A 23426-nucleotide genomic window follows, 5' to 3' on the forward strand; every position below is an offset into this window, starting at 1 on the left:
CCACTCCCTTTTTCCCACAAGGTACAGCAAAGCAATGCAAATGAAACCCTGCACAACCCCCTTCCCAAGCGTCCCCTTCCCACCAGAATGGCAGCATCCCAATAGAAATCTATGGGACCGGACATGTAACCAATTGCAGCACATGAGAAGGAATTTTTTAATGGACATGTTCCTCCTTCTTGTCAACTTTTTTTTAAAAAAATCAGATTCTAAACATGCCTGAAAGACAAATATAAATGAGGCATTTATATTTGCCTTTGCATTAGTTAGAAATTCTTGTTTCTTACTATATTTTCTCTACAATTCAGATCCGGCCTCAGTAGAATAATGTAGCATTTGGGGGAAAAGATACAAGCCAAGAGAGCAGCTCCAGAGGCCAAAATGGAGAAAATCTCCACAGCCATCATGAATTTCCCTTTGGTGCTCAGGTAGGTGGGGAGGAAGGAGATCCAAACACTGCAAAAGACCAGCATGCTAAAAGTAATGAACTTGGCTTCATTAAAACTATCAGGCAATTTCCTAGCTAGAAATGCCACTGTGAAACTGATGAAGGCCAAAAAACCTAGGTAAGCAAGGATAATGTAAAACATTAAAGCTGAGCCTTCCTTGCATTCCAAGATGATTTCTCCAAACAAGGAGTGAAAGTCACAGCTGGGAAATGGAGGAGAGGTTCCCAGCCAGGTGGCACAAAGAAGGGCTTGGATCAGGGGACAGGCTATGACAATGGAGTTGGTCAGTGGTTTTCCTAAGAGTTTCCTTGTCCTGTTCCCTGGCTTGGTAGCCATGAAGGCCAGAACCACCATTACAGTCTTTGCCAACACAGAGGAAACTGCAAGAGAAAAGAGAATGGCAAAGGCAGATTGTCGTATAAGACAGGTGACCTTCCCAGGTTGACCAATGAAGAGGAAGGAGCAGAGGAAGCAGAGCAAGAGGGAGACCAAGAGGATGTAGGTGAGATCTCGGTTGTTGGCTTTAACAATTGGTGTGTCATGATGTTTATAGAAAATCACCAGGACTGCAGAAGTGATCACTGAGAGAAAAAGAGCAAGAGAAACTAAGGTGTATCCCAGGGTGTCTTGATAGGAAAGGAAGTGGATCATCTTGGCAATGCATTGGTCCTTGTCTGTGTTGGGAAATTGGTCTTCTGGGCAGGGTTCACAGCGACCTGCATCTGAAATCAAAAGTCTTTGTCTAAGGATTCCTTCAGCAAGTACCATGCAGATTATTCCTCCCACATAAATGATATGAGTGTTGCCATTTTGCTGTTGACCTACCTACAAAGGGAGTAATGTCCTCCTGGAGCTCCGGGTGGCCCCTGACCTGCGCTTTTTCCACCGTGACCTTAAGACATGGTTATTCCGCAAGGCTGGATTGGACTGAAGGGGTTTTTAAGGGGAGTTTTAATGGTTTTTAACACTTAATATTGATTTTATCTGTTTTTATTGCTGTGAGCCGCCCTGAGTCCTTCCAGAGAGAGGGCGGCATATAAGCTTAATAAATAAATAAATAAATAAATAAATAAATAAATAAATAAATAAATAAAATGTCCCCTATGCTATTTATGGGGAATTAAAAAGAGCAAATAATCCTTTGTTTATGATGATCCTGAGAATGGATTAGCCAGAGACAAGGATTTATCCAGTTCCAGCTGTCCTTTCACTGTGCATTTCCATTTCCACTGTGCATTTCCAGGATGAATGTCCTCTTTCCCTGGCAGGTCTATTAACTCAGAGGTTGATAGTGGTGACAGAAGAAGCATAATATAAATAATAAAAATTAAAGCTTGGACCACACACCCCACTTCCTCACGAAAGAGTGGAAGGCGCTTTTTCCAATAGGAGGTTAGAGTAGGAGTGGAAATCCAAGTTGGACATTCATAAATTCTGCCCTAAAGCTATCCTGCATGGAACTGCTGAGGATCGGGAAAGGTGCCTCTGGGGCCAGGGCAGTTTATATCTGTGAACTGAAAGGTTTTGCTGAAAAATATGGTTTCATGTCAATCTTCTTAAAATGACAAAAATGACTTAATGAATGTCTTCTTTGATCCTGGAAGATCTATATTTGAAGTCCTGTTTACCTGTCTGATTAGAAAAAGTCCCTTCTGGACAAGCCTCACAATGGTAGCAGCAAACCTGCTCTCCCTCTGGAACTCTTCTCCTCTCTCCTGCATGGCACCTCTTCATGCCACACCTGGCAAAGGGCACCTTCTGATGGAGAAAAAAGAAATACTTGAGATGGCCTGAGCAATGAACCTGCTGCATTCATTCTTTTCCCCAATCCTATTTTCCTTCCTTATTCCTTCTTCTATGTTCAGATTCTCTTCTAAAGAAACATATTGCCAGTGTCTATCAGAAATCAAGAACAGTCGTGAAGGATTCAGGCCAGTGGCATTCCAGACACACCTATGAATGTGGGAGATTGAAACTGGAGACTCAGCCTGCAGAAGAAGTCTTGTGAACTCTTGTGACAAGAGAATTTCTAAAAGAAAGAACTGTCAGGATACAACTGAGAGGAAGTGATTCTGTTGCTTCTTTTTAATTGCATCCTGTGTTTCAAGCAGAAGTCAATTCCAAGTCTAATTGTTTGTGGAATGGCATAAATTAGACCTCAAAGGTGTTGTGTGCAAAGCAGATTTTTCACCAAATGCAATAATTTCTGATTCAATTGATCATTTTTCAAGTTAGAAAGACGTTCTGCATCTCAGGAAGAGAATGACTCTTTCCCTGAACTTACAACATTTCCTTGCAGCTCACCTTTGTGCCCCAGATGATTCCATCAGAGTTAATGGTGAAATCTTGGCCTGGGAGAGCTTTAGGATTTACTTGCCCAACTTTTATGGGAACAAAGGATCGATTGGGGAGGAGAATCCAATTCAAAAGATCATAACGAGCAGATTCCAGTCCATCTTCTGAGAAGGAGACCTCATCTCCAGCACTGTTGTTGAACTGCACATTCCTCAAATAGGCAAGAATCTGAAATAAAAGAGACGTTTAGAAATAGGACTATTTAGTTAGAGCTACGGTTATGGCCCTCTTTATGGATTACTGCCTTGTTGTGGTGAAGGGGCTTGTGTAGCTCAATGAAGCTATGAGCTATGCCATGCAGGGTCACCCAAGATGGAGAGGTCATCATAGAGAGCTCTGACAAAACGTGACCCACTGGAGAAGGAAATGGCAACCCACTCTAGTATCTTTGCCATGAAAACCCCCTTTTGGTAGTACCAAAAGGCAAAAATATATGACGCTGGAAGATGAGCCCTTCAGGTCAGAAGGTGTCCAATATGTTATTGGGGAAGAGCAGAGGGCTAGTCCTAGTAGTGCCAGAAAGAATCAAGCTGTTGTGGTCCGCCAGCAGCCTGCGGAACTAATAGCAGAGTCAGACAGCGATGGGGCTGAGGAAGAACATGGATCAGTCCTGGAGGCTGGGGAAGGCCTGGATGAGGGCTCTGCATCGGAGGCAGAGATGGAGCCAGGGCCATCGGGGAGTGATGCACGGACTTCGGAGCCTCCAGAGGCTGACAGTAGAGAGGCAGAGGAACAGAAGGAGCCTGTTCCTAGTGCACGTATCAGAAGAATTGCCAGAAGGCAGGAGGAGCTAAAGCAGAGAGGACGACTCGGGAGTAGGTCCAAGAGATGATTGGCCCCTCTCATGAGGCTTAAAAGACCAGCAACGGCTCTTGGCCCCTTTGCCGGAAAACAACCGTTGAGAGATTTGCTTCGTGTTCAGATGTGTTTCTTTCTTGTCAGCATCTTCTGTTCCTGAACTGTTGCCAAGAAATGCATTTGGCAGTTTGCCTAATTATCCCAAGGTCAGAGATAAACTGAAGAATGGTGTTTTGAGAACTTTACTTTCAATTTAATTGGGAATATGCTGAGAATGAGTTAATTCTCAGCTATTTTAATAAAATCTGTTTGTTTTTTGGAATTGTTTTGTATTTAATATTAACTATGTGGGCCTTGGTGACAACAGAAGTGACTGGGCCAAAGCAGTGGTGAAATGTAAAATTTGTTACTACCGGTTCTGTGGGCGTGGCTTGGTGGGCAGGTAATGTGACTGGGTGGGCGTGGCCAACTTTTTTTTCCTTACTTTTAAAACAATTTTTTCTACAACCTCTTCAGCCGAAGAGGTTGCAGAAAAAATGCTTTTAAAAGTAAAAAAACCAGCCTCTGATGACCGTTCAGCTGGGTATGGGGAGGGGGGGGGGTGCAGGGATTTTTCCTACCGGTTCTCCGAACTACCCGCGGCCATTGCTACTGGATCAGGCGATCCGGTCCGAACTGGGAGCATTTCACCCCTGGGCCAAACCCAAAAGGATGCTCAACTGTGGATGTATCTGATAGTGAAAGCAAAGTCCAATGCTGTAAATATCTGTACTCCATAGGAACCTGGAATGTAAGATCCATCCAATCAAGACAAGCTGGACATGGTCAAACAAGAGATGACAAGACTGAATATCGACATCTTAGTAATCAGTGAACTAAAATGGACAGGAATGGGTGAATTTAATTCAGATGACCATCAGGTATACTACTGTGGGCAAGAATCCCTCAAAAGAAATGGAGTAGCCTTCATAATCAATAAAAGAGTAGGAAAAGCAATACTGGGATTCAATCTCCAAAATGACAGAATGATCTCAGTTTGAATTCAAGGCAACCCATTCAACATCACAGCAGTCCAAGTCTATGCCCCAACCACTGGTGCTGAAGAGGATGAAGTTGACTGGTTCTATGAAGTCCTACAGCACCTTATAGAATTAACACCAAAAAATGATGTCATGCTAATTTTGCAGCTCAAATGCAGCAGCAGCAGCAGCCACAAGCGCACGCACAAGTGCCTTCAGCCGGTCAACAGCAAGCACAGCAAATACCACAGGTATTTTTACCGGCACAGCCAGCATACCAAATGCATGTTCCTCACCAGGCATTTTCTGTTGCTCCACTAGCTGGTGATTCAAAATTAAAGATGTCAGAACAGAATTATAAGGCCTGGGTCAGTGAGATTGAATTGTTATTTCACAGAGAAGGCACTCACTGTGCCTACTTGTAGCAGAAGGTCACCTTCTGCTCCAAGTAGCATTTTCTTCTGAATTTGCAAGCTCTAAAAAAGTCCTCCCAGAACCTTCTGAATTTGTAACGCTTGGTGCAAGGCCAAAGTTTTCACAAACTGCCGAGCATATTTCCTCCCATGCAGAGAGAGAAATAATTCATTATTCTCCTCGAAGCTCTGAGCTCACCCAGCATGAGAAAGCTATAAAAGCCTATCATAACCATATAAAATTTTATGAACATGAGCTATCCCAGGCACAAATGGATTTATCTATGCTTGAGCAAGATGAGAGACAGTCTAGTGACTTTAAAATCTCTACAAGCGCCATTTTGGCTCCTTCATCTTGAAGATCGGGCTTGTAGCCATACAAAATGAAGAAAGGAGTCTGATTCATTACACTGCTCCAAGTAGCATTTTCTTCTGCTCCATTTTCTTCAGTAGAATACCTTACACTCACCTTTCCACCTTTCACTGCATTTTTTTATTTACCAGCTGAGCTCTATTTTTGAACTATAAGACTTTCCGTAGTTTGCCAAGAATCCTTATCTCTGATGCTACTATGCATGTCCATCCACCCACATTCCTTTACACACTTCTTCCTTTGTTCTCCTGCCAGATAGGTCCGGCAGGAGCGAGCTTTGCCAAGATGTAATTACTTAGCTAGTGAGATGTTTTTTATTTTCTTTAAAACAAATAAATGAGTTTTCTTAGAAGATATTTCTTCGGGTTTGTTTTCTTAAAGTATGCAACAAGGAATGGCCACAATCCGCCCCCTCTTAATTAAGGTGCAATTATTCCAGAGCCAGGATGGGATTAATCATCGCCCTGACACCTGGTAGCAGAGGATGGTTAAAATTATGGCTTTTTTCCTTGCTTGTTACTTTGATAAGACCTCTAGGCTAGATTAGCTAGATGATTGATTTGCGACTGAGGAACGCTAATTAAATTGTCTACTAAGATGCCGAAGAAGAAGAAAAAAGGCAAAATGAAACTAAGACCACTCTTCGTAAATGATTTGATTGATCTTTCCAATGAAGAGGTGGCAGAAAGAACTTCCAGAAAAGAACTTTTCAGACTTCCAGCCCCTTGCTTCAGCCACACGACCGGAACAAGAAGCCGTGGGAGAAGAAACGAAGGGAGATAAGAGAAAAATTGCTTTTGAAGATAATGAGCTACAACTGAGGTCAGTAGCATTTTCTTCTGAATTTGCAAGCTCTAAAAAAGTCCTCCCAGAACCTTCTGAATTTGTAACGCTTGATGCAAGGCTAAAGTTTTCACAAACTGCCGAGCATATTTCCTCCCACGCAGAGAGAGAAATAATTCATTATTCTCCTCAAAGCTCTGAGCTCACCCAGCATGAGAAAGCTATAAAAGCCTATCGTAACCATATAAAATTTTATGAAAATGAGCTATCCCAGGCACAAATGGATTTATCTATGCTTGAGCGAGATGAGAGACAGTCTAGTGACTTTAAAATCTCTAAAAGCACCATTTTGGCTCCTTCTTCTTCAGAGCCAAAAACACTCCCTCTGGTGGATTTTGTGTCAGGCCAATCAGAACAGAGAGCAGTGCACACGTCACACAAAGTCCTCCCTTCTGAGATTACATATGCCACGAAGGCACAGAAATTATCTGAGCTGCCCGAAACTAAAGGTGCAGCACCATCTGCTGGCCAAAGTAATTTACTAGAGAAAGCTGAAAGGCAACGTAGTCTACATGGACATTTTGAAGTATTGCAACAGATTTTAGCAAACATGTCCTTAACTTATTCAGATATTCAGGCTGCAACGCCATAAGTGTCTCCACAGGCCCAAACTTCAGCACCCCCTGGTGGTGCTGGTGTCCTTTTAGATGGAACAGCAATGCAGCAAAGGCAAATGACTGCGTCTCCAGCAGGTCATGCTAATATTGCAGCTCATATGCAGCAGCAGCAGCCTCAGCCACAAGCGCACGCACAAGTGCCTTCAGCCGGTCCACAGCAAGCACAACAAATACCACAGGTATTTTTACCAGCACAGCCAGCATACCAAATGCATGTTCCTCACCAGGCATTTTCTGTTGCTCCACTAGCTGGTGAGTCCAAATTAAAGATGACAGGACAGAATTATAAGGCCTGGGTCAGTGAGATTGGATTGTTACTTCGCAGAGAAGGCACTCACTGTATGATTTTTTATCCTCCTGCTCAGCCATGGACTCCTGCAATAAGAGACTTAGAGACTAGAGCTTGCACAACATTATTGATGTCCATGGATACTGAACTGCAGGTCACCTTTCCGCCTAATGCAACAGCCCAACAAATTTGGGCCCAATTGGAAAATTGCTACAGGCCTGTTTCACTTGAATCTTCATGTTTACTCATGTCTGAGTTCCATGGTTCGAGATTGAAACCTGGAGGACATTTAACCAAACTGAAAGGAATCAGAACAGAATTGAGAGAAAGAGGCTATAATATTGATGATATTCAAATGATCAGCATTATTATTAACTCATTGAATAATGAATGGAAAGATGCCATTACAAAGATTAACCAAGTGCCTATTGCTCAACGCACAGTGGACCATGTGTGCAGACTTTTAATTGAAGAAGAAGCACTCATGTTAGCCACGCCACATTTGAGAGGACCACCCGCATCAAGAGCTCCAGCGAGGCGTCCCTTCCGAGGAAGAGCCTTCGTTCCAAGGATGCCAAGATGCTACATTTATGATCGTATGGGACATGCCACCCGGGATTGTCCCCAACGAGTTCCAGCTCCCGTCTCGTACCAGCCCAGAGGAACAGATTCCAGAGGAGGCAGAGGCAGAAGACAAGGTTGTCGTGGTCCCAGGCATGATCCACAAGCTCCACTTGCCACATTGGCTTTAGCCAATGATCCACAACCTCATTCAGAGTACGACAGACGACTCCTGTGGACTTTGGACAGTGGTGCAGCATTGCATGTTACCTACAGAAAGGAACTTTTCACAGAGATGCAGGAGCCTGAACCTGAACTACGTGAACTTTTATTCTTTATTCTTCGGGTTTGTTTTCTTAAAGTACGCAACAAGGAATGGCCACGATCCGCCCCCTCTTAATTAAGGTGCGATTATCCCAGAGCCAGGATGGGATTAATCATCTCCCTGACACTTATTATCATAGGGGATTGGAATGCTAAAATAGGAAGCCAAAAGATAACTGGAATAACAGGCAAGTTTGGCCTTGGAGTACAAAATGAATCAGGGCACAGGCTGATGGAATTTTGTCAAGAAAATAGGATGGTCATAGCAAACACTCCTTTCCAACAACCCAAGAGATGACTCTACACATGGACATCACCAGACAGTCAACACAGAAATCAAATTGACTATGTGCTCTGCAGCCAAAGATGGAGAAGCTCTTTACAGTCAGTAAAAACAAGACCAGGAGCTGACTGTGGCTCAGATCATGAGCTTCTCCTTGCAAAATTTAGGCTTAAATTGAAGAAAGTAGGGAAAAGCACTAGGCTACTCAGGAATGAACTAAATCATATCCCTGATACAGTAGAGGTGACAAATAGATTTAAGGAATTAGATCTGGTAGAAAGAATGCCTGAAGGTCTATGGACAGAGGTTGGCAACATTGCAGAAGAGGTAGCAACTCAAACCATCCCTAAGAAAAAGAAATTCAAGAAAGCAAAATGGTTCTCTGAGGAAGCTTTATAAGTGGCTGAAGAAAGAAGGGAAGCGAAAGGCAATGTCAGGCCTGGAAGCCATCTTTTGTATTAGGCCTTCAGACCTGCTACATTTACTACTGTGGGAAATTGGGAGGGGGGATTGTATGGAATATGGGTGATGTATAGTAATAATAACATTCTTTTCTCAAGAAGTCAAGGACAACTTGCCCTGCACCTCGAAGGCTGGAACTGAGAGGCATCTCCGGTTGGAACAATGTTTGATTGGACCATGTGATGGACTCTTGGGGGTGCTGGGCAGGAACTTGAACTTTTCTTTGGGTGGAGAAAACTTGGAAACTTTCAGATTCGAGTTTTCCCAGATGTCCCAATATGACATCTCTAATTAAATGCAATTTTGAGGAAACTCAAGCCTTGGAGTTTTCATTCATTGGGGGTGTTACTTGGAACCCTGACAGGCAAGGGAGAAAGAGAAAGATACACCCAATTGAATGCAGAATTCCAGAGAATAGCTAGAAGAGATAAGAATGCCTTCTTAAATGAACAGTACAAAGAAATAGAATAATAAAAAAAAAGAATTGGGAAGAACAGAGATCTCTTCAAGAAAATTGGAGATATGAAGGGAAAGTTTCATGCAAAGATGGGCATGATAAAGGACCAAAATGGCAGGGACCTAACACAGGCCGAAGAGTTTAAGAAGAGGTGGCAAAATTATACAGAGGAACTATACAAGAAGAAGCTTAACGTCCCTGATAACCACAATGGGCTGGTCATTGACCTCGAGCCAGAGACCCTGGAATGTGAAGTCAAATGGTCCTTAGGAAATCTGAGCAGCAACAAAGCTAGTGGAGGTGACAATATTCCAGCTGAGCTATTCAAAATCTTAAAAGAGGATGCAGTCAAAGTGCTACACTCAATTTGTCAGCAAATTTGGAAAACTCAACAGTGGCCACAGGATTGGAAAAAGTCAGTTTACATTCCAATTCCAAAGAAGGGCAATGACAAAGAATGTTCAAACTACCACACCATTGCACTCATTTCACATGCTAGTAAAGTTCTGCTCAAAATCCTACAAGCTAGACTCCAGCAGTAAGTGGATCGAGAACTACCAGAAGTACAAGCAGGATTTCAAAGAGGCAGAGGAACTAGAGATCAAATTGCCAACATACGCTGGATCGAGGAGATTCAGTTAGGGAGTTCCAGAAAAACATCTACTTCTGCTTCATTGACTATGCTAAAGCCTTTGATTGTGTGGATCACAACAAATTGTGGCAAGTTCTTTAAAATATGGGAGTGCCAGACCATCTTATTTGCCTCTTGAGAAACCTATATGCGGGTCAAGAAACAACAGTGAGAACTGGTCATGGAACCACCAATTGGTTCAAAATTGAGAAAGGAGTTAGGAAAGGCTGTCTATTTAACTTATATGCAGAGCAGATCATGAGAAAGGCAGGGCTAGATGAATCACAAGATGGAATTAAGATTGCTGGGAGAAATATCAACAAACTGAGATATATAGAAGATACCACTCTAATGGCAGAAAGTAAAGAGGAACCACAGAGCTTCTTGATGTGGGTGAAGGAAGAGAGTGCAAAAATTGGCTTGAAACTGAACATTAAGAAAACTAAGATCATGGCATCCAGCCCTCTCAATTCTTGTCAAATAGATGGAGAAGAAATGGAGGTAGTGACAGATTTTATTTTCCTGTGCTCCAAGATCACCGTAGATGGGGACTGCAGCCAAGAAATTAAAAGATGCTTGCTCCTGGGGAGGAAAGCTGTGGCAAATCTAGATAGCTTACTAAAAAGCAGAAACATTACCCTGCCACCAAAAGTGCGTATAGTCAAGGCTATCTTTTTCCCAGTTGCAATGTGTGGCTGTGAAAGTTGGACCATAAGAAAGGCTGAGCACCAGAGAATGGAGGCCTTTGAACTCTGGTGCTGGGAAGACTCCTGCAAGTCCCTTGGACTGCAAGGCAATCAAACCAGGGAGTCCTAGAGGAGATCAACCCTGACTGCTCTTTAGAAGGCAAGATCCTGAAGATGAAACTGAAATACTTTGGCCACCTAATGAGAAGGAAGGAGTCACTGGATAAGAGCCTAATGCTGGGAAGGATTGAGGGCAAAAGAAGAAGGGGACGACAGAGAATGGGGTGGCTGGATGGAGTCACTGAAGCAGGAGGCATGAGCTTAAATGGACTCCAGGGGATGGTAGAGGACAGGAAGAATTAGAACAGTGGGACAAACTATGGACAAGGAACTATAAATTTACAACAGCAGTCCCCTACAAAGAAAACCTCTATAAAATGATTTATAGATGGCATTTGCCCTCAGCGAGATTGGCCAAAATGTACCCAAATTTATCCCCCAAATGCTAGAGATGTAACCACAAATTTTGAACATTCCATCACATGTGGTGGACGTGCCCCATCACAAGGAAATATTGGTGCAAAATTCAAAAATGGCTGGAAGAAATTAAGACCAAAAAAAAAAAAAAGATTTGAAACCAGAACTATTTTTATTAGGAATACTGGACTCGAAAATGAACAAAAAACTTCAATACATCACACTACACATACTCACTGCAGCAAGAATCATATTTTCACAAAACTGGAAACAAAATAATTTACCTTCAGATAAAATAGCAATTAGAAAAATTCTTGAATGCACAGAAATGGATAAAATGACTATGGAGCTAAAAGAGAGGGATGATTCGGACTATTATGAAGTATGGAATAACATGTATAGTTGGTTTGAAAATAGAAACCAAAACAGGAAATGTTTATCTTAGTACTGATGAAACCTAAATTGGAGTAATTGAAAAACATTAAACAAAGAGATGTGAATATAAATAAATATAAGTCGGTAGACAAGAATAATGAATACTACTATATGGGTTAATATATACATTGATGTAATGATATTATACTACTATCAAGAAGTAAATAGATATGATAGAATAGAGAACCACAAAAGCAAAATACATATGCCAATACAGAAAGCTGTAAAATAAATTTAGATGGCATATATTGTTTGCTTTGTTTGTTTTTATGTATTTGTGGTTGTTTTTTAAGTTGTTTTTAAAGACAAAATTGTTTAATAAAAATTATTTTAAAACAACAACAAAAACAACAACGGGTCTTATGGACAGCTCCTTTGTTTCCATCTCTTCCCCCCCCCCAAACTCTTCCAACAAAACATTATTCTTAATTCACATTTTTCTAATAATTGTTTTGAATATGCATTGATATAATAACCAGAAGATATTTAATCAGTAATTGAAGGAATGCATATGGGAAGCTTCCTCTCTAAGGAAGCCACAGAAATTACCTGCCATGACTGGATATTGGAGATCCTCTTTCCAAGCCTCATCATGGTCGGTTGGGCTCTGGATGCAAACATTGCATGTAAAGCGTGTGCCACAGCATAAATGGCATTGTAGATCTTGTAACTTTCACCTGTCATGCTTATTTCAAAAACGTAATCTGGCAGATTCTGCAAATTCTCCTTTCCTGTACATTGTTTTCCCCCCTTTGGAGTGATATTGCCTGGTTTGTGGAGTGTGCAATGAAAGACAGATTCCCACAGTTCTGGGGGAAAGACATCTCCTTGGGGGCTCAAGGGGTCTAAAGACAGGAGGAAATGGCTGAATTCTGAAACATCCCGGGTGTGGTCCCTGAAATGCAGGATTCCATGGAAAGGCTTTAGAAATGTTTTTTCAGATTCCTCCAGACTAAGTTTCCAATGGGAAGTTAAGATCCAAACATTCTGCAAGGTTCTGTTGCTCAACGTTTCATGGCAAGCTAAAAGTAACTGTACAGTGTAAGTACAACCATAGTTTCCAAACAGAATAATCACTTCAGTTTTTATCCAAGTCTGTAACTTGAGAAGCATTTTCTCTATTCTAATCTGAAGATCATCTATTTTTAAACTTTCAGTGAACACCAGGCAGATCTCCTTCTCCTGGAGCATTGGCGTCAGAATTGAAATGAAACGTTCTCCCCTGTCATCTTGAGGGGCCATAAGACCAACCCAGTTCCACTGGAAATAAAGGAGCAGCTGCACTAAACCCACATACTGAGGAGATTCCTTGGGATTAATCCAGAAGAAGGAAGGATAAACCCTTCTCTCTTCCTGAGAGAACTCAAAGCCAACACCGAGCTGAAAAACAATGAGATTCATCTTTCAAAGACAAAGTAAAGTCTTAGGGCAACTTTAGGAGTCACCATTGTGTGGATTTTGCTCCATCAGTCAACCTGGCAAGCTTCATCTCCTTCCCTTCTTAGGGAGAGCCACCACTTACACATCTTGACTGATTGTGATATGTCAGAAGACAAGAGAAGAACCCAACAACCTGATACAGGAAATAAATGTCACTAAAATGATGGCTACCATTTTATGAAGAATAAACGAAGAGTCACAGGCTCATGATGTGCCTCCCACAAACTACCTTTAGTTTCCTCTTGGCTTATGTGTGTGTTTTCATCTTTGAATTATCCATATTGTATCCAGTGGAGCTCTCTTACCTGTGGGACCTTGAAGATGCTGAAGATGGAGGCCATCTGCCTTGAGAATATGGCACTCAGATCACCAATGACGGAGAGCAGAGTGTCCTGCTGGTCACATTTGTAACCTGGAACCACATGGTCTTGTGAGGAGAGCATGGAGAGGCTGTTTAAGGAAATAAGTACCCCAGTCTGGAAATGTGCATAGATGTGGAAGCCAAGGGTGATGTTGGGGAGCAGAAGAAAATCCTTATTGACCTCAGAGACAGCAAACATCAGTGCAAAGAACTGCTGGTAGTAACTGGTGATGGGTCTGTAGTGAGCAAAACATTGGCAAATATTACAGGAAATCTTGTGCCTGGCTGTAGAACTTGCTTTACTGTTTGGGGGGAATTTTGGGGGCCGAAACTCCCAAATTTCATTGGGGTTGGGTTTCTTTCAAAGGATTTCCCTTGGCTAAACTTGGATGACTTTGTGAGAAAGGAGACAACCCTTTCCATAGGTATTATGGACTGTTTTATACTCTCTATCATCCCTGCCATATTCACTCTGCTGCAGTGGCTGTAATCCTTTCCAACTGCTCCTTTTATAATGTAATTATTTAAGGTCTCTCCTTGAGCAGCTTCTTCAGGTGTGGTAAAGATTGATGAGCACAGAACTACAGCGAGGTCACCTCAGAGATTTACTGAAGGCCATTATTCATGAGAAATGCTGATTCCAGCACTGAGAGGAATCTTTGTAACTCCTGAACACTTGAAGAGTGCTGAGTTTTTATTTGTATTTTCTACCAGAATTTACTGGGGAGATAAATATAATAATTTGACTAATTCATTAAGACAGCACAGCTTCCTTCTTTATTTTTGTTGTTTATCATCTTCCTGGTGAAGCGATTGAGAATTCCAACCTATTTGAAGAGCTTGCTACTTTATGGAGAAAAGCACAAAATGTGAACTACACCAGGACAGTACAAATAGTAGAAGTATTTTTTTTTTTGAAAAAAAGGCCCTGAATGTCAAGCAAAGAGAATAATTATCTGCATGTTTCACATCCAGCTGAAACTTACCTAATAGCGGGATTATGATTCACTTTATTAAAGTCTTGGACATCAGACGGGTACATGTCTCCGAAGGGCAAATTCCCACCAATAATGAGATCACCAGGCCTGTAGAAGATTCCATCTAAATCGATATAATCTCTGAGCTCACAGATGGTTTGCAGCCTCTTTGCTGTAGTTGGAGCCAGGAGCCAGAAGAGCATCAGGATCAACAGTTGCATGACTCCTGCCTGGTCATTCTTATCACCTTCCCTCCTAGGATAGAAATCGAGGTTTATGCAGAAACTGATATGAAGGTTGCTCTTGAAATCTCACTGGAACGTTAGCAGAGCAGACACCACCTCTGCCACCTGGATGGCATCAAGAGAAATTTATATCAAAAATGCTTCTTTTTACCTGTGTTTGGGCTGTGACCAAAGAGGAAACAAAGGCATGTGAGTCTCTTCAAACCCAGGAGTGAGCTCTCTGCAAGGCAGGCTAAGGTGACACATTCTGCCTCCTCCCCACAGCTGGAGAACTCAGAGATATTTTTAAAGCAGGTTTTATCCTGGAAGATCTTTGTGTCTGAAATCCACAGGGGATGCATGAAGAATGACTGTTCTTCTGATAATTGCAAGGAAGAGCCAGTGTCTATCCCCTTAGCAACAGCTTCTCTTCATGCAGCAGAATGAAAAACATCTTTGTGTCTCGTAATTCCCAGAGCAGATGGAGTCATGGGGAAGTTGTGTAGTTGACATACATGAAAGTGACCCCTGCACACAAGATGGATTTTGGCTTATGCCCTAGTTGGGTCAGATCATAGGAGTGCTACTTGCCAAAAATGGCACGAGGCAGAAATGGAGTTTGAGGAAGTATCTCAGGATATTAACTGCAATTTTTTTTGGCAAGACTTGCAAACTTCTGTTGCTGTAGCCTAAGGGTAGCAATTGTCATCTGGGTGTCTCTTTGGGTCTTTTGGGGTGCTGCTCCCCAAATTGCCAGGTCTGAAATTCTTTTCCTACTGAACCAGTAGGAATCATTGCCACTGTACCAGCCTTCCTGCTGCAGGGAAACCTCCCTGTCTGAGCCTCTGGAGGGCATTTCTCAGTTGACTGTGGGGTTCCCCAGACCTTATGGTCTTGAGCGATGTCCATTTGCCATCCCTGGGGCAGGCCTTAGAGGCATCTCAACATGGCCACCATCATTCTTGGCTCAGCTCAAAACTGACCACTTCCAACCTGATCTGAGGAGGAGCTGTCCTTGTCATCTTTGTCCTGGCCAGATCATGGCCTGATGACTTTGAGATTCTTTTCTGCTGCTCCTCTCTGCAGGGAGGCTGGATCTCTTTGACCAGTCCACTCTTAGTGACTAATGGGGTTCCAAAGGGAACTGAGGATTATACCCCAGACTCTGCTGCATGGTCCTTCTGAGCCTTGGCCACTTCCAATGGGATCTGAGGGGGAGCTATCCTGTTCCCGTTTGTCCTGGTCAGATCATGGCCTGATGACTTTGAGATTCATTTATGCTTCCCATCTCTGCAAGGAGGCTGAGTGGCTACTTGGGCAGCCTCTTCATGGGTGGTGGCTTGCAGGTGAGCCCTCCCTCTCTCCATGGGCCCGTCTCAGCACCCCTCCTCCTCCTTTTCCTCCTCCCCCACAGATGTCTCCAGAGCTGCCACCATTGCTGCACCTGAGTAAGGCTGCCCTCTTGGCCTGCATCTGCTTCCTGGGCATGCTCTACATCCCCTGCATGAGTTTATAGATCATTTATCCGAGCATGTCCAGCCACTGCTGCTGCTGCCCATCGTCATGTCATAGGTGCGCCCTTCCAGGCCTGCATGGTGGACTGTGGCACTGGGTGAGCCCAGAAACGCAAAGAGTGAGACAGATAAATGGGCAGCTGGGCCTGTCGCTGACAGTTGGTTTCCAGCACTGGAGAGGGTGAGGAAGGGAAGTGGTCAGACTGCCGCTTCCTTTCAGTGGGTCACATGGAGAGAGACAAGGCTCCTCTTGCCCTTTCTTCCCCCCTCACTGGGCATGGCAGAGCTTCCTGACCCTCACTTAGCCACCAGCCACCTTTACTGATGCAATTTGGGGGTGGCAGGTGAGGAGGACTGGGGCAGGGGAGAAAGAATTTGCAACTCCCAGCCTGACTGGCTTCTTCCTGGCAACTCTTTCTCTGCTTTGCGGGGTCGGACGCCAAAGACGAGGTTTTTGTGGGCCGAAGAACTTGCCTCACCACCGCCCAGATGCCCTCACTTCCCCGAAACATTGCTTTGCCTACTTGATTTCCAGCTCCGTCACGTTTCTCACCATTGTGTGCAGGGAAACAATAGTGTGTGGGACTAAAGAAAACAAAAGTTCAATAAATCAATTCCATCTTCTCATGAAAAAAGCTCTCATGAAGTTGGAATTGATTGAGTAATTTTTTTTAGTCCCACAAACTTGTTTCTCTGCACACAATGGTGAGAAACGCAAGAGAGAAATGCGACAGAGCTGGAAATCAGGTAGGCAAAGAAACGCTTCAGAGAAGCGAGGGCATCTGGGTGGTGGTGGGTGGGGCAAGCTCCGTGGCCCTGGGCTGCAATGGAGAAACAGGAAAGGGAACACCCAGAGTGAGGGAAGGAGGCCTCTTTCACTGCTCCTCCTCCTCCCCTTGTGCTGGCTGCTCCATTTCCCTTTCCTCCATTGCAGTGCAGTGCCCAGAACCCTTTGATAGTGGGGTGCAGGGATTTAACAACCAGTTCGCCCAGGGTCAGGTTGGCTTCTCGCAGGAGGCTCAGGATGGGCCATGCCTCCCATGGGATGGTCCATGCTTCCAACAACAGTATTGGACCCGTGTCCCTCCTGGCTCGTTTATTCGGCTCAGGAGGTTACACGAGGCTGGATCCAGGCAGTGATTAATGCATCCTTGGGTGAGGGAAGCTTCCATACCACCTTGAAAGAGGCGGTGGTGAGGCCCCTCCTCATGAAACCTGCTTTGGACCCAGCTATTTTAAACAACTTTCGTCCTGTCTCCAACCTTTGCTTTGTTGTGAAGGTTGTTGAGAGCGTGGTGGCACGTCAACTCCCATTGGCCCTGGATGAAGCGGAGTACCTGGATCCGTACCAATCGGGTTTCAGGCCCAGGTACAGTATGGAGACGGCATTGGTCGCGCTGGTGGATAATATCTGGAGGGCCCGAGACAGAGGTTAATCCTCTGTCCTGGTCCTATTAGATCTCTTGGCGGCTTTCAATACCATCGACCATGGTATCTTGCTGCGACGCCTCTAGGGGTTGGGAGTGGGAGGCACTGTTTTATGGTGGTTCTCCTCCTACCTCTCAGAACGTTTGCAGGTGGTGTTGGCTGGGGGACAGAGGTCGTCCCCGAGGCCCCTCACTTGTGGGGTGCCCCAGGGGTTGGTCTTCTCTCCTCTTTTGTTCAACATCTATATGAAGCCACTGGGTGAGATCATCCAGGGTTTTGGGGTGAGGTATCATCAGTATGCTGATGATACCCAGCTTTTTATATCCATCCCAAACCAACCCAGCGATGCCCTCGACATGATGTCTCATTGCCTGGAAGCGGTGCGGATCTGGATGGGGAGGAACAGGCTTTGGCTCAACCTTACTAAGACCGAGTGGCTGTGGGTACCAGCATCTTGGTCCGATCAAGAGATCCCATCTTTGGTCATAGGGGATGAGGTGTTGCCCCCTGTAGACAGGGCGTGCAACTTGGGTGTCCTCCTGGACTTGCGGCTAAACTTGGAAGATCATGTAATGGCCATAACCAAGGGAGCATTCGCCCAGGTTCGCCTGGTGCGCCAGTTGCGCCCCTATTTGGACCTAGATGCCCTACGCATGGTTACTCACACGCTTGTCACCTTCCATATTGACTACGGCAATGCCCTCTACATGGGACTGCCCTTGAAGACCACTCGGAGGCTTCAGCTGGTGCAGAATGCGGCCGTGCGGGTTGTGATGGGATTATCTTGACACTCCCATGTTATACCTCTCCTAGCGACTTGTACTGGTTGCCGGTTGCCCTCCGAGTGAGATTCAAGGTGCTGGTGATTACCTATAAGGCCCTATATGGCTTAGGCCCGGGTTATTTGGGGATCCATCTGCAGCCAGCAACAGCTGCCCATCGCCCGGTACGTTCCCACAGAGAGGGCCCCCTCAGGGTGATGTCGGCCAGACAGTGTCGGCTGGTGACCCCCAGGGGGAGAGCTTTCTCTGTGGGTGCACCTACCCTTTGGAATCAACTGCCCCTGGAGCTCCGGGTGGCCCCCGACCTCCACTCTTTCCGTCGCAACCTGAAAACTTGGCTGTTTTGTTTGGCTGGCCTGGACTGATGGGGTTTTAATTTTTAACTTGTTAGTCTTAATTGCACTTTTATCTGTTAAATTATGAGATTTGGATTTAATTTTTAACTTTTTCATTAGATGTTTTTTACTGTTGTGAGCCGCCCTGAGTCTGGCTGGAGATAGGGCAGCATATAAATCTCATAAATAAATAAATAAATAAGCATATAAATCTCATAAATAAATAAATAAATAAATAAATAAATAAATAAATAAATAAATAAATAAACAAACAAACAAACAAACAAACAAACAAACAAACAAACAAATAGCCAACCTGACCTTGGATGAACCGGTTGTTAAATTATTTGAATCCTACCATGGATCAAGAGACACCTAGAGCTCTGCTGAAGAAACCTGAGGGATGAATCTGATTGAACAAGAGTTAGAGCAGGGATGTCAAACTCGATTTCATTGAGAATTGGATCAGAATTGTTTATTGCCTGAGGGGGGCAGGGGGGGCATGGCTGGGTGGTTGCAGTTGTCTGTGTGGGCGTGGCCAAGGCAGGCATGGCCAGCTTGACATTCCTCACATCGGGGGGTGGGAGGAGGGACCAGAGTGCGTGCCAGACATTCATCCACCAGAGGAGCCTCACTGACTGTCTTGGGCCATGGGGGACAGCCCTGGATGGCAGCATGGGCTGCCTGGGGTCCTGGGCAGCAGGAACCTGACCCTTGAGCTCCAAGGGCACTGGGAGTCTGCAGCCCAGCCCCACTTCCCCAATTGTATGCCTGGGCCTACTTGCCTCTTGCTCCAGGCTGCTGCTGGGATTATAAATGCTTCTTTGAGTGAGGGTACCTTTCCCGCCGCCTTGAAAGAGGCAGTGGTGAGGCCCCTCCTCAAGAAGCCATCCCTGGACCCAGCTATATTAGTTAACTACCGTCCGGTCTTCTCTTTGTGGCAAAGGTTGTTGAGAGTGTGGTGGCACGACAGCTTCCCCTGTACCTGGATGAAGCTATCTATCTGGACCTGTACCAGTCGGGCTTCAGGCAGGGGTACAGCATGGAAACGGCATTGGTCGCATTGGTGGATGATCTCTGGAGGGCTCGGAACAGGGTTTGCTCCTCTGTCCTAGTCCTATTAGATCTCTCAGCGGCTTTTGATACCATCGACCATGTTATCATGCTGCAGCGGTTGATGGGGTTAGGAATGGGAGGCACCGTGCTACGGTGGTTCTCCTTCTTCCGCTCCGACTGTTTGCAGTTTGTGTTGGCAGGGGGGCAGAGGTCGACCTCGAGGTGCCTTGCATGGGGGGTGCAGCAAGGGTCGGTCCTCTCCCCCTTCTGTTCAACATTTATGTGAAGCCACTGGGTGAGATCATCCTTGGTTTTGGAGTGAGAGTCCATCAGTATGCTGATGACACTCAGTTGTACATCTCCACCCCAGACCACCCCAATGATGCCCTTGATGTGATGTCCCACTGCCTGGAGGCCGTGCGGGTCTGGATGGGGAGAAATAGGCTCAGACTCAACCCTTCCAAGACCGAGTTGCTGTGGCTTCCGGCGTCCCGATATAGTCAGCTGGTGCCATCGCTGACTATTGGGGGTGAATCTTTACACACACAGAGAGGGCTCACAATCTGTGTGTCCTCCTGGATGCACGGCTGTCTTTAGAAGAACATATGACAGCCGTGGCCAGGGGGGCTTTTTATCAGGTTCGCCTGATCTGCCAGTTGCGGCCCTTTTTGGACCGGGAAGCCTTACGCACAGTCACTCATGCCCTTGTCACCTCCTGGCTGGACTACTGTAATGCTCTCTACATGGGGCTCCCCTTGAAGAGCACTTGGAAGCTCCAACTGGTCCAGAATGTGGCCTCGCGGGTGGTTATGTGCGCGACTTGTTGCGCCCATGTGACACCTCTCCTGCACGAGCTGCACTGGCTCCCAGTGGTCTTCCAGGTGCGATTCAAGGTGTTGGTTACCACCTTTAAAGCACTCCATGGCTTAGGACCTGGGTACCTTCAACACCGACTTCTGCCACCAATAGCCTCCCACCGGCCAATTCGCTCCCACAGAGAAGGACTCCTCAGGGTGCCATCGGCCAACTTATGTTGGCTGGCGACACCCAGGGGAAGGGCCTGCACTGTGGGAGCTCCTGCCCTGTGGAACGAACTGCCCCCGGAAATACGCAAGATCTCCGACCTCCGTGTGTTTCGTTGTGCCCTTAAGACCTTGCTGTTCCGCCAGACAGGGCTATCTATGTAAATGATTTTAAATTGGGTGTTTCAAAATTTGGGTTTTAAATTCGGGCTGAAATTGTTTAATACTTTTAACTATTTTAAAACTGTTGTTTGTACCTTGTGTTTTTAATTGGCTGTACCCCACCCCGAGTCCTTCGGGAGAAGGGCGGTATATAAATTAAATTATAAATAAATAGATAAATAAAAAGATTTTGTCATTGTGCATGAAGGTTGGATGGGAAGGAAGAGTCTCAGTTTGAATCCTAGCAAAAACAAGCACTGTTCCTGATTGGTTCTTTCAGAAGTGGAATTTTTCATCTTTGGTTCAGCATGACATTGAACTGTAATGCTTTGGATTCTTATTCACTCTAGGATCTTCCGGGACTAATAGTTTCTGCTCAAGGAGCAGAATGGTATCTATCTCAAGAAAGAAGTGTTCCCGCTTGGAGAATAGGTCAATCACAGTGCAGATCATGGCTAAATTTTGGAGGGAGTTCCTGTGGTCCATTGGGTTATCCCAGGGCCTTAGCTTGGTCTTTCATCCGAACACCAATGGGAGGATAGAGAGACTGAATGCCATAGTAGAAGAATGCCTGAGGTGTTACGTGAACTACCAGCAGTCCGATTGGGCAGACCTCTTGCCATTCGCCGAGGTCAGGTACAATAATGCTGTTCACAGTAGCATGGGACTAACTCCTTTCAATGTAGTAAGTGGTATGGACTTCGTCCCAATGCCAGAACACCCAAGGGATCCCCTTCTTCAGTCAGTCTGACAGATTGGCTGCCAGGGTTCCAACCAAGGCCCTAGTAAAAGCAAGAGCCTCAAGCAAAGTTTCAAGGAAAATCCAGTTGTTTATTTGGAGTGTCATGTCGGCACTGACCAATTGAAGCCAACTCAATGTCAGCATTCCAGAATGTTCCAACTCCAATTAAAAACTCCAAGACAATCTTCATCTCAAAATCTTCATTTATTGGAATAGGTATACTGGCACATCTGGGAAAAGCCAAATCTGAGAGTTCCAGGTTTTCCCTCAATAAATCAAAACCCCATATCCAGCCCCTGCATCCATCAGTCCATCACATGGCCCAATCACCACCTGTCCCAACTTAAGACACCTGTGCAACCACTCCTCCTCCAGATGCAGAAGCACCATGACCTTGACCAAAAAGAAGAATGCTATTATGTTTAACAAAAATCAGTCTATCAAATCCCCCCTCCCACTTTCCCAAGCGCAAGAAGGTGGCAGTGTGGAAGCTTCTGGTTAGGTTAATATGGCTTCTGGTTAGGTTAATATGGCTTCCAAAGCTGAAACTCTGACTTCACTCAATTCGCGCCTTGCCTCTGACCCTTTTTACCCCTCCCTCCAAGGTGTGTCATCAGTCACATTCCCCAACAAAGCAATTTCACGGGTCGTAGAAGTCACCCCCTCTGGCCACTACTGGTTTCAATGGCGATGGCCTTGACTTTGGCCGGCTAGGTCTTTGTAAATGTTCTGTCAGGTGCAAAACATATGGATCACACATGAATTTCCAACTAGACTGATTAATTACTAATAATCCAAACAGGAACTTTCTCAACTAATGTTTAGCACTATCTTGGTATTAGATAAGGGTTAATGGAATTCATGAGGAATTGGACTTAGTTAATTTATGGTTATGTAGACACTCTAGTCTGATTTCTCTTTTAACTCCATGCCCAGGTTCTGCCATTCCTCCAATAGGTTAAGTTTGTTAAACAGAACAAAATGGAACTGTGGAGAATCTCAGCACCTATGTGAGCAACAGAAATGATAGAGGCAAGAGTGATGGAAATGTGGAGGCAGAAAGTCTTCTATTATGGGGAACAAACCTACAGGTGAGAGATACCCAGCATGAATTCATCCTTGAAAGATGGGTGTGTTCACCCACCTATGAAGGATTACTTGGTTTGGCTAATATTCAAGAAACAATTCCTGGGTCCTACCATACTGGACAATTTTAGTGGAACTTTGATAAATCCTGATTTCTGTGAAAGTTCAGGCCTTTAATGGGATGGAAATGGCATGAGTTGAACTTTTAAATGAACTTTGTAAGGAGCAGGATGAGGCCAGGGCATCCATTCTGGCTCAACATGACCTCTTGGTGATCTTTAATGTCATCAACCATCAAGCACGGACAGTCAGGATTTCAGGAAATACAAATGAAAACAGGCTTATTGGGTGCTAATGGTCTCTACAACAATCTGATCTATTAACATCAACATTGTCATCATCAGCCCCTCTATTGTGTCTGACCCTTGGCCACTCACAACCGGTAGACCAAACTTCATTGTTGTGAGTGGAAACTCCACAGGACACAGGAGTTCCAAAGCTTTTTGCAATGCTACATAGACCACACAAGGGGCGTAGAATGGATGACTTTGTCAAATGGCTGTATGGCACAATTACAGAAGAGCCATTTTCTAAGTGACCATAATTAAATGGGATCGCTGGTGGCTACTTTCAAAATCATGCTGGAAGTGTTTGCTAAGTGAAACTGTTGCAAGAATTATGACTTCAGTTTTTGTATGCTTTACAAACCTCCAAATGTTGTCAATGTGGTAGGCTGCAAAAGTACTTTTTCATCATCATTGCTAAACAAGAACTAATTGTAATGTTTGTGTGACTATTACAACTGCTTAATCCTTCGGGCCTCCT

The 23426-nt window shown here is 44.7% G+C and overlaps 1 protein-coding gene across 1 annotated transcript; it reads right to left on the reverse strand.

Moving 5' to 3' along the window:
• Positions 1 to 266: 266 nt before the first annotated feature.
• LOC139312428 (vomeronasal type-2 receptor 26-like) lies at positions 267 to 17657 on the reverse strand. The gene is made up of 6 exons (XM_070937207.1): positions 17548 to 17657; positions 14260 to 14505; positions 13218 to 13509; positions 2754 to 2972; positions 1275 to 1341; positions 267 to 1171 (listed from the first exon to the last, which is right to left on the reverse strand). Exons 1-6 carry the CDS (start codon positions 17655 to 17657, stop codon positions 267 to 269), a joined length of 1839 nt encoding a protein of 612 aa, XP_070793308.1.
• Between the last annotated feature and the right edge of the window lie 5769 nt (positions 17658 to 23426).

The sequence above is a fragment of the Pituophis catenifer genome, unplaced genomic scaffold (assembly GCF_029215685.1).
Source record: "Pituophis catenifer annectens isolate HBS135680 unplaced genomic scaffold, rPitCat1.0.hap2 SCAF_1, whole genome shotgun sequence".
NCBI classification, from domain to species: Eukaryota; Metazoa; Chordata; class Lepidosauria; order Squamata; family Colubridae; genus Pituophis; species Pituophis catenifer.

Excerpts from the sequence above, each read along its gene's own strand:
- LOC139312428 (XM_070937207.1), bottom strand. The coding sequence starts at position 17,657 with ATGTTGAACAAAAGAGGAGAGAAGACCAACCCCTGGGGCACCCCACAA. Across the intron at positions 14,506-17,547 it reads ACCTGCAAACGTTCTGAGAG|GAGGGAAGGTGATAAGAATG; the intron begins GTAGGAGGAGAA and ends TTTCTATCCTAG. Across the intron at positions 1,342-2,753 it reads GAATCATCTGGGGCACAAAG|GTCACGGTGGAAAAAGCGCA; the intron begins GTGAGCTGCAAG and ends CCATGTCTTAAG.